Source organism: Polyodon spathula, chromosome 21 (genome assembly GCF_017654505.1).
Source record: "Polyodon spathula isolate WHYD16114869_AA chromosome 21, ASM1765450v1, whole genome shotgun sequence".
Classification (NCBI taxonomy): domain Eukaryota; kingdom Metazoa; phylum Chordata; class Actinopteri; order Acipenseriformes; family Polyodontidae; genus Polyodon; species Polyodon spathula.
In genome coordinates, this window is record NC_054554.1 from 10,530,313 (window position 1) to 10,549,423 (window position 19,111).

The 19,111-nt window shown below is 39.1% G+C and overlaps 1 protein-coding gene across 1 annotated transcript in view; it reads left to right on the top strand.

The window, feature by feature from the left end:
* Nucleotides 1–3,330: 3,330 nt before the first annotated feature.
* Nucleotides 3,331–19,111, top strand: part of snrkb (SNF related kinase b) — a 32,645-nt gene continuing 16,864 nt past the window's right edge. The window contains exons 1-2 of the mRNA XM_041221891.1: nt 3,331–3,616; nt 8,924–9,575. Of these exons, the coding sequence (XP_041077825.1) occupies nt 8,987–9,575 (589 nt within the window). The 5' untranslated portion in view covers nt 3,331–3,616; nt 8,924–8,986. The remainder of the gene's footprint in view (nt 3,617–8,923; nt 9,576–19,111) is intronic.

Genomic DNA, 19,111 nt, shown 5'->3' on the forward strand with positions numbered 1-19,111 from the left:
TGGGTCTTTCCTTCATAGAAATTGCAAAGAAAGCCAAGGTTTCAGTGAGTACAGTTTCCTACACCATCAAAAGGCACTTGGAAACTGAAAGAAGCTCTGACAGGAGGAGGTCTGGCAGACCCAAAGCGCAACAGAATCAGAAGACAAGTTTCTGAGAGTCAACAGCTTGCATGATAGGCGGCTCACAGGACAACAGCTACAAGCACTGCTTAACACTGGTCGAAGTAAGCAAGTCTCAGTTTTAACTGTGAAGAGAAGACTTCGAGCTGCAGGTTTGACAGGTCGAGTGGCAGTAAGAAAGCCATTGCTAAGATGGCAAAATAAGAGAAAGAGGCTTTCCTTGGCCATGAAGCACCGCCACTGGACTACTGAAGACTGGAAGAAGGTCTTATGGACCGATGAATCAAAATCTGAAATCTTCAGTTCATCCCGCAGGGTTTTTGTATGCTGTTGAGTAGGCGAAAGGATGGTTCCTCGGTGTGTGACACCAGCTGTCAAACATGGAGGAGAAAGCGTGATGGTCTGGAGCTCTTTTGCTGGATCCAGAGTCGGAACCTTCACAGAGTGAGTGGCACCCTGAACCAAAACGGCTACCACAGCATTTTGGAGCGCTATACAATTCCCTCTGGTATACACCTAGTTGGTCAGGGGTTCATTTTACAGCAAGATAATGACCCAAAACATACCTCCAGGCTATGTCAGAACTAACTTAGAAGAAAAGAACAAGACGGTAGGCTTCAAATCATGGAATGGCCAGCACAGTCTCCAAACTTAAACCCCATCGAGCTGGTTTGGGATGAACTGGACAGAAGGGTGAAAGCAAAGCAACCTACAAGTGCAACACATTTGTGGGAACTTCTGCAACAGTGTTGGGAAGAACTTTCCGAACAATATTTGATTTCCATTGTAGAAAGAATGCCACGAGTGTGTTCGACTGTTATATCTGCAAAAGGTGGCTACTTTGATGAGTCAAAAATTTAGATTCAATTTTGTTAAACAAAACAATTCCATGATTTCTTTTTTTATCTCCAGTTGTTTATTTGTTCTATGCTTTAATTTCAGAGTACATTGAGACATTAAACTGTGTAAATTTCAATAAAAACTGGAAAAATGGAGGTGTTCTAAAACTTTTGACTGGTAGTGTAAGCAGTGTAGTTACAGATCTACTCTATGGTGAAAACCTGTTTAAGGATGTATTCACAGTATTGGGAAAGTCATTTTTAAAAGTAATCCGTTACAGTTACAAATTCCAGTTATTGAACCCACTCGTTCCATCCTTGGACGCCATTTTCATCCATGTGACACGTGAGGTTTGTCACGTTGAAATGCTTTCTGATTTTCATGTTATGCAATAGTCATAGTCCTTTCTTGTCCTTTTAGTTGTAACTGGAATTGGATTGCAGAAACGCATTAAATGTAACGTGTTACTCCCCAACATTCCTAGTAAAAATAATGGAGAAATGAATGCCTGAAATTGATTATGCCCTACAAAAAGGCATGATGTTTCTTTCTTGCAAAAAGTAACTTAAACCGTCAATGTCACTGTATTCACAAGAGCTCAGCGGTAGTGTCAAGCTCTAACAGTCAAAAGGACCCCCTTCTTGACTTTTTTGATCTCGGTCTAACTTCCTCAGGGCTTCTTTAGACTGACACTGGTAAGCTATTGTGTATATATTTAAAGTTTCGAAATATATTTTATGCATGGAATAGACATTATAATTTAATAATAGATAGATAGGTTTCCGGTAATTGCAACTATTCAATTTGTCCTTGTAATTCTTCTAGATCCCTCTAGAGGGAGCTCTTCACATTGACACCATTAACTTTTAAGTAAAGCTGTGGCCTTGGCTGCTGATTAGCCCTAGGTTGATTTATTGACAGAAAGAAAAAGCTTCAATATTGTAAACATACCAGCGAATCACTGAACGACTGTAGCTGTAAAGGCTGTAGAGCTGACCCCATTAGTTTCAATGTTCTTGTCTTATAATGTTATGCCTTAAAACCAGTGGTGTAAAAAGTATTAATCATAATATTATAGAATAAGAATGAGAGGATTCCAATTCACCCATTTATGCTTCCAGTTCCTAGTAGCTAATTGATCTCAAAACTTTGTCAAGTTTGGTCTTAAAAGATCAAAGTGATTCAGCATAGACAACATGGCTAGGTAACCTATTCCACCACCTCACCACTCTGTCACTTTCCTTCTGTCCTAAGTCTATCTCCACGCAAGTCCCAGCTGTGAACTCAGATTCTGGTTTCTGTGCTGCGCAGTATTGGTTAGGGTTAACTTTGTCAACTTTTAAGATTCCTTTAATTCTTCTTTGTTCTAGACTGAATAGATTTGGTTCTTTCAGGCAGTCTTCATAGCTAATTCCTTTAAGCCCTTGTTAGTCTTCGTTGGACTCTTTCAGCGCTGGCACCCCACACCCCCATAGTTCACAAATGAACGTATCTGAGAAAGATGGGATCCAAATGTGAAAGAGGTTTGGAATGCAAGTGGAATGCAAGAGCAATACTATTTATGCAGAAATGTTTGGTAGTGCCTGCCTGGGGCAGAAAGTTGAGGATAGCTAGCGTGCTTGAATACCAGACTGCTGAGTCTGCCTACCAAAGGGTTATTACTATTAGAACATGAGTAACATAGTGCTTATCTTATACATATTTTCAAAATGTACATGTACATATAGCCTTCACTATTTCATTGCTATCCATATTTTCAGTTCTTAAATCACTGCACTGGCTTTCTGTTAAATTCAGGATTGATTTTAAAATTCTGGTTTCTACTTACTGTATAAGCTATTAAAGTCATTTCATCTACAGATACATCTTGATAATTGGGTATTTGAGATGCTTTTAGTGTAAAATGTTTTCTCTTGTGTTACATTAAAATAAACAGGGACATTTACTAAGCTGAAAAGAGAAAGAGAAATAGTTACATAAACCTAGCTAGTTTACCTTTAATATTTGATCCAGAACTATGAAACACTACATTCAAACAAGCAAACTTGTTTTTATTCAATGTCTTCCGTGTTGACGTGAAATTGTGATTCTGTTTTATTTATTTTCTTCCAGTACTTAAATAGGCCATGTGTATGTACTGTGTAAATTGAATGTGTACTTTGTATTTTGTAAAGAGCTTAGTCCCAGCCACCTGTCAAGTTGAGCAGGAGTAGAAGACCCTGTAGAGGACAAAGATGAGAACATACACCCTGTGTCCCAATACTTCTCCGGTGTTTTTAGAAGATAATACTGCATAGATCTGCTAGTAATATTACACACGACGGCAAGCCGCAGTTTTGTCAAAACCCTGACCTAAACTCCACAGTTTCACTTTAAGAGCGCTGCAGTGGTCAGGCTGCTATTGACGTCAACGGGCAAACACGCTGAATAGATTTTAGAAGTGAGAACACTGCAGTGGAGTGCACACCGCAGGCAGACGCGCGTCCGCTACCTAGAGCACCTTCAGAGCCAGCATAGTCGAGGCAGAGACGGATGATCGGGTTTAACTGATAGAGAACACGTTACTGACAAGGAGAAAGAACAACACTCAGAACCCGGAACAAAAGCTATGCTTATATTTTAGTTTAGAAAAAGAATACACGCATTTCTTTTTTGGGTAAGTTTTTGACTGTGCATTTTCAGTGTGCGTATGTTTTTGACTGTGCATTTTCAGTGTGCGTATGTTTATGTTGTGTTAATTTTTGTGGATTTGTATTTATTTTATTTTGATGATTTACTGCCCCGACTTTATAATCCTGGGAATGTACTGGTTGCATATTCGTGTACCGCAGTGGCTGATATGAAGTTTACTATATTAGAGAGACAAGGTTGTTGTGGGATATTAATCAGCTTTCAAATATGCAGTGCATAATTTTGCACCTGTGTGTAGCGCGTGCCTGTCAAAGTAAAAAAATTAATTCGTGTGAAAACTGAAGGATTGACAGCGCTGGGAAACAGAATCAGTCTGCTCATCAACACAACAAGTCCGCACAGACAGCCGCAGTGAGTGGCTTCAACCCCTCAAACCCCTTCCACGGTGGGACGCGCTCTTATGGATTTAGAGGATATTTCAGTAATGCCCATTTTTGCCTATGTAGATGGAATTGACAGCAAACTGCCAAATTATCCAGTTAACCCTTGACTGTACCTGTATGGTATATGACCACCAACAGCCACAATATAGAAGATTCTTTCAATGGTTACAAACCCTACCAATAATTCAACTGAAATCTGTGTGTGTATGCAGAGACTGAATTGTTGTGAAGTGTCCGGTCCCAGTTGAGGATTATTCATTCCAGAAATGTATTGAAAGGGTTCTGCAAAATCTGCAAAAGAACAGCAGCATGTATTGACAATGGCTGCCTGCTGCACAAAATCACATGGGATTGTCTAGAAGCTGGCACTCAGACCCAGTCCTGAGAGGGCTGAGCTTCAGGTTCTTGATTGGGAAGGTTGAACATCTGCATTTGATGGAGTAACCTACACTGTGGAGACCTCCGCTTTGTCTGTACCCAGCAACAGTGGGTGCTGTGCAGCAAAAAGGTTTGCTCTTCATATGGGTGTCCAGGTGAGAAGCTGGGATCTCCCAAGGGTTCGATAACAAGAGAAGCTTCCTTGTCACAGCCACAAATAGATCAAGACAGACAGGCAGAATAGGACAGAGTATGCCTATTACTGCAAATAGGAATAAAGTGCAACACCTCTCCTTTTTAATTTACACAGTGCTGCAGAGCTGGATTTTTCCATTCAGTTTATCAGTGTACAGTGCAGGGTAGCCAATGAGGAATGTAAACACTAGTTAGGTAGGGCACAGACACAGGAGGAGAGGAGCCTGAAGTGTTCTCCTTTCAGTGTTAGTTTGTCTGCAGGATTCATCGCTGTGAAAGTAAAAAATAGGTGCAATTTACTGTAAGCTTTTCAGTACAGATATGTAGAGGGTTAAAACGAATGGAATTTAAATGGCCCAGCTCTGAAAGGCTGGTTGAGAGTGTAATTACTTGAGGAGAATTTAAACGTTTTTTTTTTTTTTTTTTTTTTTTTGTGCACACAGTAACTCTTGGATGTATCTGCTAGAAAAACTGACTCTGGCACTGTTTACTTGAAAGACTTGAGTAAAATATGATCTGTGCAAGCCTTGTGTTTCAAATAGGGTAGCAGATCAGCAGCAGTGTGTCTGGGATGATTGTCATCACCCGATTGTTCTCCTGGGCCAAGCCATGTGATTCAAAATATGCCGTTCTGTCCTTCCTTGATGTGGCTGGACTCTGCAGTTGCAAATCCGCATTCAGTTATTAAGGGTATTTATTGATTGTTATGGTTTGGAAATACAGCTGTGCCAAGTTTTGCATCCACCTATTGTATTAACACACTGTGTTTCATAAAGTCAAATGAAACCTGCTGAATAATGTTATGTTAACATATTGAGTTACGTCTAACATGAAGCACTGCGTTTTTATGTTCTCATATATACAGTATATATATAAATATATAAATCATGCCTCAATCCTAAAATTCTAGGTGAGTTTTGGCAATAGCTCTAGATTCATTTTGTTCTGTAGTGATCATCAAAATATCTAGGTGATGCAAAAATTTTTTTTTTTGATTTTCATATGCTATATTTTAAAATTCTAAATTACTAGTGACAAGTGAAATATTGTGTCAGTGTTTTCGCATTCTGCTACGGTATGGATAGCACAACGGGCTAGAATAAATTAAATTCTAGAAATATTTAATAGATTCTCATCCTGCAGTATCTGATTTTTGTTTTGCGTTGATACAATACTTGTGTATTGTTTTATATTCCTTGTATTCATGACTTGCTGTAGCTTTTCTGAAATTGTACATGTAAATATGTTAAAGGCCCAATTCACTTTTTATGGTTTATGCTATTGTAATCAAGTAAATGTGAAGCGTATTTGTTTTAAATTAACCAATTGGGTGAATATTTTATTCCAGGAACAAAAAATTAAGATGAGATCTAGACAATTCCAGATAAATCAGATCCTGTAACAGATTAAGGGGTCTGTTTGAATGATCTGTGCAGCAGAAGATCAGTAAGATGATATCGTCTGGCCCTTTGCATGCATTGAAAGAAGAGTCACATTGAATAGCAGCTTGAGTCATTCCTGGTGTTACTGTAAGTTCAATGAAGACTCATTAGAGGTTAAATAGGCATAGAGATGAAAAGCCCATGTTTAATTACGATTGAAAAACCATTATGTGTGTTTCACACTGAAGAAATCCTGGGAGAACATAAGAAGACTAAAAATTCCATCCAAAACAATGGATTTAGATCTGGTTTTGATATGGTACTGTACCAATCCAGATATGATTCTTAACTTGTGCTATTTTGGTAGCATGGTACTGAGATTAATTAAGTGTGTATTGGTTCACTTTGTACTTTGTACACTTTGAGAGTCTCATTCTTTTTTTGCTGTTTGTATACAGTAAGTAAATAACCACTCATCCTTAACTGCAAACTAAGTTTTAAATATTTCATGTTTTATTGTTTTGAACTTCTTGTAAAGCTTGTTCACTACCATGAAAAGCTGGAAAATAAAATAATCACTGAAGTTTTATATTGAAGTTGCGATACTAAGATTTGTATAATAAATAATAAATGAATCTGTCAATAAAGGGACAAGCTATATTCATACTCAAAAGTGTTCACATTCTGGAAGCAGTGTGGTCCAGAATAAGAATAAGAACATAAGAACATAAGAAAGTTTACAAACGAGAGGAGGCCATTCGGCCCATCTTGCTTGTTTGGTTGTTAGTAGCTTATTGATCCCAGAATCTCATCAAGCAGCTTCTTGAAGGATCCCAGGGTGTCGGCTTCAACAACATTACTGGGGAGTTGATTCCAGACCCTCACGATTCTCTGTGTAAAAAAGTGCCTGCTATTATCTGTTCTGAATGCCCCTTTGTCTAATCTCCATTTGTGACCCCTGGTCCTTGTTTCTTTTTTCAGGTCAAAAAAGTCCCTTGGGTCGACATTGTCAATACCTTTTACAATTTTGAATGCTTGAATTAGGTCGCTGCGTAGTCTTCTTTGTTGAAGACTGAATAGATTCAATTCTTTTAGCCTGTCTACATATGACATACCTTTTAAACCCTGAATAATTCTGGTCACTCTTCTTTGCAATCTTTCAAGAGCAGCAAGGGTTAAGGGACGTTCCTTAAGGATGCTGCTTTTTTTTTTTGCTCAAAATGTTTTACCAGGAAACGGTCCACATGAGACAAAATAACTAATTGCCAGTGTGGTCAAGCCAGGAAAGGCTTATCTTACACAACTACAGCTCTTCATCTCTCCCTAATACAATCAAGATGATGCTGGGTATCCCTAAATACTTGCATTTATGTGATACACATACTGATGAATTCAGTGCTGGCTCAGCTCTGTAGACAGCAGAACAATACAGTAAAACACTGGCAACTGACTCCTGTATGTTTTTAGTTTTTATGTTTCTGTCTGTGTGTAGTCCTTTGGAGCTCATATTTTGCCCCCCCCCTCCTCGTTTAATCCTTTTAATAGGCTTCGCCTCCCAGTTGTCTCTTTGTGTTAAATCTCACACATGAGATGCTGGGTTCTTGCAGCTGCAGTATATACAGAGAAAGGAACAAAAGAGAGAAGTGAAGGAATTACAACAAAACAGAAAAGGGTGTAACATCTTGCTGAGGTGAAGTGACCTGTCACATTAAATAAGAATGCAAGATAAGAGCTTTCTTTACCTTTACCTGGTATGTTTACATTTTTTAGAACTGATCTACAGCTATGGCAAAAGGTTATGCATCACCCTATAGAATTAACTCATTTTGCTTCATCAAGTCAAATGAAAGTGGTTGAATGTTTTGTTAACATATAAAATTACACACCACATTGTAGTTTTCCATATACTTAACCAAAAACTGACTAAAATTGAAAAATGTAACATGTCGAAATCTAACATGAAATACTATACTACTATTATGGCTTGTGGTAGACTTTTGAGATCTAATGTTGTAGTTTCTTTGATTCATGATGTTAAATGAAAGCTCTAAATTATGTTAACATCATTTTAGTTTAATGATGTCTCAGTCCTAAAATTCTAGATGATGCAAAACCTCTAGCCATAGCTGTACATACAGTGAATGTAAGGGGATGGTAGGAAACATTTCATGGATTTATTTCATTAGCTATAACTGCTTTAGAGGATCAGGAAGTCATCCCTGGGGGGCAGAAGAATTAATAAAGAGGTAAGGGAAGGGGGGAGGGATCCACAGCTGTTTGATCATTTAAATAACTCAGAGGTCTCATTTTTTATTATTGTTGTTACACAGTGTCCTCTTGTCTACCAAGAGATTGGAAACTTTCTTTCCTTGGGCTAATGCATGTGCATTTGCACCCAGCGCCTCCCCCATCTCTGCCAAAGCCAAAGTCCAAAACAAAACAGGGGCCTCTATTGCCTCCAATGGTCAGGCATTATCCTCTTGCCAAGCATGCTTGAGGCCACGTTTAAATGTAGCATGCATAATTAATTAAGTACATTCATTTCTTTGTCACCTAAGCTGTGGGAGGAACTACTGAAATGTGTACTGGAGTATGCCCAAGGTCTGAGACATTGTATGTTCAGATTAGTGTATTGGGCATGATTACAGTGACGGAAACCGTATATGAGAAGTGGCCCACCATAGAGATGCATTGAGCAGGTTTGACACATTTTATTCGGTGTACTTGTTTCTTTCTAGATCTAAAAACAGGAAGATTAGACTAATGAAAGAACAATGAAAATGAGATCACTGCAAAAGATTGCCAAGAACACGTAAACCTATTTAACATTATTATAGTAGATGTGTTCTTTTCTGTTCGTACAGTACTTTATATTCTGTGTGCACGCACTCTCTTTTTAATGTGCTCAAATCTCTTCTGTTCCTCTTTTTCCAGGAGCTAAGCATGGCTATATAAAAATTGACAATCCTGGAAAATACATTTATAAACAACGCCAACATGGCAGCCTCCAAAAGTGGTTATGAAGGGAAGATAGCTGGCCTGTATGACCTCGACCGGACGTTGGGTAAAGGTCACTTTGCCGTGGTCAAGCTAGCCCGCCATGTCTTCACAGGTCAGCTGGTGGCAGTCAAGGTCATCGATAAAACCAAATTGGACAGCATGGCGGCCGGTCACCTGCTCCAGGAGGTGCGCTGTATGAAGCTGGTGCAACACCCCAATGTGGTTCGACTGTACGAAGTAATCGACACACAGACCAAGCTCTACCTGATTCTGGAGCTGGGCGACGGTGGCGACATGTACGATTACATCATGCGTCACGAGGGGGGAGTATCTGAAGTCCTGGCCAAGGTGCACTTTGCTCAGATCGTGCGCGCCATCTCCTACTGCCACCGGCTCCACGTGGTTCACCGGGACCTCAAGCCAGAGAACGTGGTCTTCTTTCGGCAGCAGGGCACGGTTAAGCTGACTGACTTTGGCTTCAGTAACCGTTTCCAGCCTGGCACCATGTTGATGACAAGCTGTGGCTCTCTGGCCTACTCTGCACCCGAGATCCTGCTGGGAGAGGAGTACGACGCGCCCGCTGTGGGTAAGGACCAGCATTTTGCTTTTTTTTTTCATGGAATCTCTTTAATTGGTTTTGATTGATCTGTTCAAAAAAGTAATACACTGGGGCTTGCTGAGCAAACAGAACTTGCTGACCTAAGAGAACTTGAGCTGAATGATCAATGTATTTAATTGGTTTTGTTATTTAGAGTGTTTAGATGGCAGTGCCAGCTTTGATAGTGTTTTTGGGGGAATGCATAAGGACTGTAGTTTATTAATGCATTGATTGTAATGCTTTTTAAAATGTATCCAATTGTTTTTCATTTATCAAGCTACTAATCTATTCTATGAATGTCCGTTTTTCCAGCATACATTCATGCTGTACATTCTCCTGAGAATGCAAATGGATGTACATTTATTATGTGTGAATTGTCTAGTTGTTTATTTATTCATGCAGTCAGTTTTTTTGTATTCTTTCATCTATTTATATCCACCAATTGAGTCCTCCTCTCATGTATTCTTCCATTTATGCTTTGTACTGAGTAGTCCTCTTAATTATTTAAAACCTGCATTCACTTGTGAAATCAATGAGGCAGAGTTAAGCTTTATTTAATAATGGACTTTGGAAAAGTCCCTTATTACCCTTGTCACTTGTACCCTGTGCCCTGGGCAGTGCTCATCACAAGCTCCTCTGCCAGGTTGAGCTCTCTGGGAGCAGCTGCATACTTTCAGCTGCACTAACAGCTGAACTGACAGGAGTAAAGGGAACCAAGTAATTCATGAATTGCTCAAAGATTGCTCTATACAGTGTAGTGATTAAGGACAATCAGTAAAACTGTCGTATTGTGTAGTATACAACACATCAATCGGTACACACTGTGATATTCTCTCTCTTGGCAAAAGCTCCCGAGTAAAAGTTTAATTAAAAAAAAGATCTCAAAAAAAAAAAAAAGGTCTTCATTTTGTTGCTGCTCTACAGCCAAAACAGTAAAGCTAAAGCAGCGGGTTTCTTCTAAACAGAAGAGGGTGTTTTGTAAGCCTTTAGCATAATACCCAACAAGCCCTCATTTTAATGTGTGTTATTGAAACAGCTGATGGTGAATGTGTAGATCAACTGCTAATAAAACCTGAACGTGGTAACTCTAGATTGTGGGGTTTGGGAGATTTGTAGTGGATTTAAGATGAGCCTAGTTATTCAGTGGAAGACCTACTTCTGATTGTGTTAATTCCTGCTCAGTGGGCAGCGCTCTTCTTTTTTAGCGAGGCCAGGACTTCAGAAAAGCCCTAGCATGGTGTTGTAGCGACATGGTGGTATAAGGGCACTGTGCTGCTGGAGGGGCTTGTCTTTGAAGTGCTTTGTTAAACCAGGTCCCTGGCACAGTTTAAGAAGAGATGTTACTTTTACAGTACTGGCTACATTCCAGTGCAGGACAAATACATTCCAGCATGGCTTGTTGAATTCATGCGACCATTCAAAGAAATCAATGAACTACAGTGATTCGAGTAAATGTTCACCAAGTTGTGTGCGATTCCTATCTTCTAGAGGTCCGTTGATCGAAGGACTAAAAATGAGCCACGGAAAGGGAAGGAAGTGGTCTGGCTGCTGTTGAAAACTGTTCCTGCCAGAGTGATCCAAGTGTTAAGTGTCACTTGGATCACTCAGTGTCACTTGGATCAGAGCTAGATTGGTCTGCTCAGAAAGAATTGCAATTCACAATGGTTTTACGCAGCTTGCCCATTCACTTAAGTAGAGTTGATGGGATTGAAATGAGGAAAAAGATGGACCTACTGTAGGGTTTCCCTGTACTTTACTAAAGTCAATGCTGGCTTGTTCATTTTGTGAGTCAGAGGGTCTGGCTTTCAAAAGGGAATAGAGACATGGGACACAGGACCTCTCCATGCACCAGCATATGAAAGAGGGGTCCAACTACAGGCTTGACATTCTTTTTAGTGGGCATGTAAAGCACTTCATACAGCCCTTACATTCACACAAGCACTACTAATTGATTTAAATAGTTCCAGTGTCTTATACCGAAAATCTTTCAACTCAGTGAACATGGCCTGTGGATTATAATGGCTCAAGACTAACAGGAGGCACCTAAATACACTGCGATATATCACGTTTGTCAGGGTCCAGTATAAATCTACTATATATTGAGGGCCACGATATAGCGAGAGACCCATAGAATAACAAATAGGCTAACAAGTACTGTACAACCACTCCCTCGTTTTATCGGGGGTGTTAGGGTCCAATATATATCCAGCACACTGTTTTAATTGGTACTGCAGAGGGTAATTGCTTCTCATCAACTTAAAGTCTCTAATTAATTTCATGAGTCTTCCTCTCCTTTCTCAAATGCCCAAACCCTCTGCATTGAAAGAATCCACTCCCAGCAGGCTTGTTGCTAGCAAGCTGATGTCACTGTCATGTGACTGCTGGCTAAAATAAAAATCACTTCAGCAAGTAGATATTTAATTTGCTTTGTGTTATTGTGCAATGCGTGTGTGTATGATAACAGTACTATAGTAATGCTTTGATTGTAATTGTTTTGGATATTTGTTTGTGGTGTGCAGTACAAAATAAAACGAACAGTAATTCTAAGTGCCTATGTATTTTGCAGCTAAGACATACGCAGTTAGTTAAAATGGGGAGCCAACTCCAGGACCACGATATATCCGAATCTGGAGTATAGCAAGGGGCGATATAACGAGGGGTGGGTGTATAATAGAAGCAGGTTCCCCAAGGACATGAGATGCTGTATATCAGCCAGACTATCCTACATAGGGAATGCACTCCTCTCTGGGAATGAAGAGCTCTCTAGCCTCTGCAGCTTGCGTTTGCAGAGCCGTGATTGAGTATGAGCCTGGAGCAGTGTTTGTTGTGATGTAAATGATCTTCATCCCTCATCTTTACTATTCTGCTCTCTGTTGGCTTTCATATGCCTGACAAATGTGGCCGTCAGGCTTGAGCACACAATTTCTTGAATGTGATTGGAAAGCAGTGTGCACAGGCTTTTGTGGAGCACTTTACAGTGATGTCCCCTTACTCCAATCTGGGGAAATGAAGACAGCTGGACAGGCAAACTTCAAAGTGGTTGTGCTTAATACCGTATGATTGAAGTTAACAAAATTATTCCATAAATATTCCCTGTTGTGCACTTCCGTTTGCAACAATGGTCTCAAAGTTTTGAGTCTATATCAGTTCAGAGTTTTCAAAGTACTTTACTGGCTGCAAAGCAAGTCAGTCAAAAAGGAAAGCAGCTGGTTGGGTAATAACAGAAAGTTAATGTGAAATCACCTAGGAAGTGCAAGATAACCTGACCTGTAAACACATATTTCTTTAACCTGGTACCAGCAATCATGTTTTAGAAAATATGTGTTTTTTCTAACATTTCATTCGAAACTGCTTATGGAAGTGCACAACAGGTTATATTTATGGAATTTTTTGTGAGCTACAGTTTAATGAGATCTCAAAAGTTAAAGTACTTGGTTTCCTCAGGAAGTGTTATTTATGGATCAGTGTGGGCCTCTATTCTCTCTGAAACTTTGTCACTATTTGAGCAGTTTAACGTAGGAGGTGTTCTCCTGCGACCTGTGAAACCTGTTATCAGTTGCTTCTACTTGGTTCTATTGAGCATTTGTTTCTGCTGCCTTACTAGGGGCATATGCCCCCTAGTGTCCCTCTGTGTTCATCACTGAGCTTCTCTAGCCCCACATTAAGCAGCACCACACTAATCCAGCTTGGTGACCCTGTTTGCTGTTCCTTCAGTCTACCCTGCTGACTTTAATTTGTTTTAAGAAAATCTGGATTTCAGGCTGCAGTTTATATTTTCACTAATGCCTTCTGTTAGATTTTATACTTCTTATCTCCATTGTAATTATTTTCCCATCTCCTTGGGTAAAATTGATCCAGGGCCCTCCCACAGACTTTCAGTAAAATCCTCTCCCTAACTTTATTCTGGTCAATGCTTCTGTGAGTTAGCAACAGGGATGCAGTGGAGGATATATGTAGGTGAGCACTTATCTAGAGCAACTTCTTTATTTGAAGAAACCATTTAAGACAAGCAGGAAGGGTGATAATGACCAAAAGAGTTGAGACTTAAATCGCCTAACATACGGATACCTCTTCACTGAGCAATGGTTAACCCTAAATCTTCATAAACCCTACAGAGCTTGACGCAAAGAACCTTCTAAAAAAATGTTATAAAATGTGGGAAGCATTCCTTTCTCTTTCTTTCTTTCAGCTGAAATGTAATACTAGTTTCACATTTCAGTGTTTGAATTCAATGAAACAAAGCTATGATAAAAAACTAATTGAAACCATGGGAACCGAATGAAAGGATCTCATTTAGTTTTTATTCTGAAAGTCTTAACAAAAAAGTGCAGTGTGTCAATTTCAGCTTTCAATTACTTTATAGCCATTTTTAAAGATGGGAACAAAGAAGAAATAAGAGGTGAACAGTACCTCTGTAGCCCTGTGACAAACCAGTTTTATGGATTTATTCATTTATACATGTTTTATGGTTTCTCTTGGCTTAAATTCAAACTATTTGCTAATTTTGTACAATATAACCCAAAACAACATAAACGCATGTTGTTCATGTTTGTACATTTTTATTAAACTGTGAAGGAGACAGATTACCAAGTCAATGATTTTACCACAATCCTCATCTATAAGCCCACTAAAGGTCAGTTTGTTAACTTGTGTCCCACAAGGGGTTTCAGCCCTTCAAAGATGGGACCATTTTCAGTACTGAAGCCTTTTTGTGGGGTTTAGCAGAGCTGCATACAGAAAGGCAGTTCAATTATGAGCACACCTAAGCAATTTGAAAGTGATTTCTCTTCTACTTTAGAAGAAACATGCAGTAAAAATCACTCAGGAATTTGACAATTGGACCATTCTTCAATTTTAAGGCCCCCAGCAACCCAGAAATACTAAAGTGGTGGTACTTATTTTGCATGAATTCTACAGAAGCCCTACTTGGCTATATGTACAGAATCATCCATAGGGCTACTGACATTATAAATATCATTTTTACATCCTCAAAGTCACTCCAAAATGAGACATGTTTCAAGTGTGAATACCGCCACCCCCTGCCCCAACCCCTTAAAAAAGGGGATGTATTTCAGCAAATCTTCATTATTGACCTGTGTCTTCCACTACACAAAATATAAGCAAAGTCAACATCTTGAGGTGGGAAGCTCTTGCTGAGTTGGCACAGAATGACCCTTTACTCATTAAACCGAATCTGACTGCTTTGTTTCTGATTCTGGAATGCAAAGATAATCTAACAGCAGTAATATGCCGTATGTGTTCATATGCTTTCTCTGAAAGTTGCTTCATGTGGAGAATCTATGTGCAGCCTAGAATACCCATTACTTTTTTCAAATGTCAAGTTGTTTCTTAACTCTGTGGTTTATGGATACAGTGCGGCCCTTCATTGAGTGGAACCAGTTAAAGATGTGGTTCCCGTTTGTACCATAATGCCATTCCACTAGCACTTTCATTATCGTTATAAGGTGGAACACAAATAGCACATTCTATTATGAAAGGGGGAACACATCTGGAACATATGGATGTAACCATTCAATATAACATTTAGTTCTACAGGTATGTGGTATTTCTTACTGATGTATGTCTGCACCCACTAGAGGCAGAGGGTAGCAGGGGAACAGGTTCATGGTTACACTCTTGTATTCCAGACGGTTGCAGGGGAACAGGTTCGTGGTTACACTCTTGTATACCAGACGGTTGCAGGGGAACAGGTTCGTGGTTACACTCTTGGATACCAGATGTACTTGGAGGTTATTCTGATAGCTCTATTGAGCCAATGGGTTGCATCAAACTTTGGAGTTTTAAAATGTCATAAGGATGTGCTGACTGAAACAAAATAAATTTAAACAAGAAGACTATATTAAGATAACTGGTATTTCAGTCCTGTAACTTGTTTTTTTTTTTCTTCGTATTGAGGTGATCCACTTCTGGAGGAATCTTGGCCTCTTATGTAGCATCTGATTCTCAGCTGAGACTTCAAGCACTGTCAGTTGTCCGGCTGTGACTTTCCTATCTAAGTAGAGTATTCGTTGTTGCAGTGTGTTTGGGATTGTTGCTGGAACTTAAATCTGAGACCAAGTTCATATTTTCCACTGTGTAAGGTGTTTTGGACCAGGATATTGTGATAATGATCAGTTGTCATGGCAGTATGTTATGTTCCTGGTGTGTATCTTTACTCTCGTTTTTCTTGACAGTTCAGTTTTGTGTTTTTTACAGTATAGCTCTTAATCTACAGACTCAATTGGCACAACTATTGCCAAGATAGCAATTCTTTAAATTTTTCAGAGATTGACGTATTAGAACCAGTAATAGTTTTCTTGCATTACTCGCTATTATTTATTTATTTAGTTTTATTTTACAAATAGCCTTATTTCTCCTGTTAAAAATAAGAAAACAAATATTGTGGGGTTCCCAAATGAGATTACATTTCCTAAACACGTTAATAGTTTAGTTGTAAGAAACATGATCTAGGGTACTCTCAATCTAGAAAGCATTCTAGTGAAAGCTTTTACTGGGGAATGCACTACAAACGGGCATCTCATTATAATAAATCGTATTCAGTCTGTAATTTCTCTCATCAAAAGAAAGTCTCTTGTTTTGTTCTCCTTTTGTTGCTGCCCTCAATACATGGTGATTTTGAACAATACTGAAACTGGAAGTAAATCTGAGAGAAATACAAAGTTGTATATCAAGTTTTAAGTCATTTCAGTCCATTAGTAACAATGCAAATGAGCACAGAAAGCTCTTATTGTTATCCTGTACCCATAACTGCAAAAGGGAGAATGCACTTGCTGTGGACATAGTGGTAATATGGCAGTGGTTGACTGTCTTAGAAGTGCTTTTCTAGTGCTTGGCACTAGTTGATGCTTACAATATATGTGTGCTGAATACAGATCAGTAAGTGAGGACTCAGCGAGTTTCTCACACAAGTTGATGCCTGCATTTCTCAGTAAGTACTCTCTGTTGGAGATGTGTTAGAGAACCAATTATCAGTTATTCCATTATCAGTATCTGTTGATTTAAACGTGTGCGATATAAGTCCTTGAGAGTTAAATCAAGTTTCCAAACAGGACCTGCATTAGCATTTTAAGTCTGTTTTGCTTCTCTTTGCGCATGAAAACGGTCTGTGTCAATTACTTATACCAGGCTGGTTACAGTTTTATGCCAGCATTGTGGCACTGGCAAATTGTAAATAGTTATTGGAGAGCCGCTGTGTCTGTGTCAGTTACTTATACCAGGCTGTTATTCCTGGCAAAGTGTCTCACGATAAAAGGGGTCAGCTGACACACGTCAGGGCTGCTGAGAAGCGAGACCAAACAAGTCTGTGTTAATGATTTGAGGAAAACGTGTGTGGTGAGCAACCAAAAAGAGCTAATTACTGAATGTAAACCAGGATCTGGGTTTGCCATGTAATTCACCTGTCGAGAACAGGGATTAGTATAGAACTTTTTAAAAATCCCACTTCTACAAGTATAGATAGGTAGGGTGTGTCAGCAGGACTTCCATTGTAGTTTGAGCAGTGCACTGGCAAGTTCAGGGCAACCTTTTATTTTTAGCTGCTTTTTCTATACAGATTTGTTTTTGCGGTTTTGGTCTGTACATTTTTGTCTACCTGCCCATTACCTACCATTGTTGGTAGCGTCGCACGGACTTTCTTTCATTTGTGTGAAAGTAACCTTGCATGCTTGAGCGCTGTGTCAACATCAGTTCTTTCTATGTCTTTCTGCCAAGCGGATAGCCCACATCCCTTCCCAGTCGTAACCCCCACCAAAACCGGCTGAATTATATGATTATGAAGCTGATTCAGTAAAAATTTAAAAATGTTCAGAAGCATTTGTTTTAATATCTAGCCATATGAATGATTCTTCCTTCTGGCTTTAGGATAAGACTTTTGTGGTCATGGCTGTCATTTGACCCATAATGCCTTCCACTAGAAATAGCATTCTCATTAATTGACAGAACACAAAGGATACCAGACCATATTTAAAGCGTTTACTCCAGTCCTCACTTAACTCCTATTAATTTTACAAAACTAGAACCAAGCAATTACATTTTACTGTGTGTTTCACCCACAGTCTCCTAACGGTGCCTCCTGACTGCAGTGTTATAAGTGGGAGTAGTGTTTTGTGCTACATTTAAAAACATCAAATCTAGTTTTAAAGAGTAAGTAGCGAGGTTTTGAAAAAGATAGTGTTACACATCCCCACGTGCTGCTACAACTGATTAAATAACATACTTGAAAATGTTATTTTCATTGTTAACTTCCTGACAATGTTTTACACTTATAACTTTAAAGTCTGCTACAAAGATCTTTTCAAAATGTCTGCTCTAGTGCACTGACAGTGTAAGGATTGTCAAATAAGTAACACAGCCATAACGATCCATGTTGTGGTACGGCAGTAACTTTAATTGTACCGTCACAGACCACTTTTGTCTAAAGTCAACTTCCCTAATTGCTGTTATTCACAAGCATTACTGTCCATCCAGACAAAGCATCTGATTTTTTATTTTTTTGCATGCCATTTTACTGTAGAAAAGCACACTAAATGTTTACAACTAAAAACATCTTCTGAAAATACTGTACACCAACGTGTAGGCCTCTACAGTGTATTACTTAGCATGACAAGTAATCCATTTCAGATATCAGTATGATATCATTCAGTCAGATGATTGTGTGACATTTGATCACACCATTAGAGGATGTACATTATTGATTCTTGTTTCTCTTGATTTCATTGTAATGTGTTGTCAGTATTTGCACCACTGCCCTGCCAGGATAGAATGAGATACTGCTGCTTCCAGATGGATTCATGCTGTAGTAAGATTTGTGGGGGGAGAAAAAGCTGAACTGACTCATGAAAAACGGGTACTTGTGAATAATCCAGATTGGAAAGATGTTAAAATTGAATGAGACAACCGTTATATAAGCCACTGGCGCTCTGTTGTAAGAATCCAGTGTGGCATTTTATACTGGTGCAGGAATTCATTAATAAAGATTGCAGCCTATTTCAGTGTTTTTTTGGGTAATTTGCAAATGTAGGATTGCCTGTATGATTTTTCGCTTTAGGTTTAGAAAGTGAGTAAAATTATTGTAGGCTTTATAGAGTATAAAGTAACAAATTTGAAACTAAGAGTATATTGCAAACTTTGATGGCAAAATGGCAAATATTCTGTGGCTCCTTATTTTAGACATGCAATTTTACTAAAAGCAAAAACATAAATTCCTCCCATTTAACCTCTCTTATTGACCCTCAATTGCTACAACTGAGAACTACAACCCCCACAAGACCCCAGGCACTGGTGCATAACACTGGCTGACCTCCCATTTCGCTGCTCCCACTCTAGTCTTGTGCAGGGGGCAGGACCCTCCACTCCACTCTGCAGTTGTAACAGGAGAGGAGCACTTGCAAGAAACCTCAAAATGATATTAAAAAAAAAAGGGTAAAAATTTTAAAGAAGCAAAAAAAAATGTGTTGTAGGTGGATTGGCAAATTATACCCTGCAAATAAATACTCTCAAGTCTC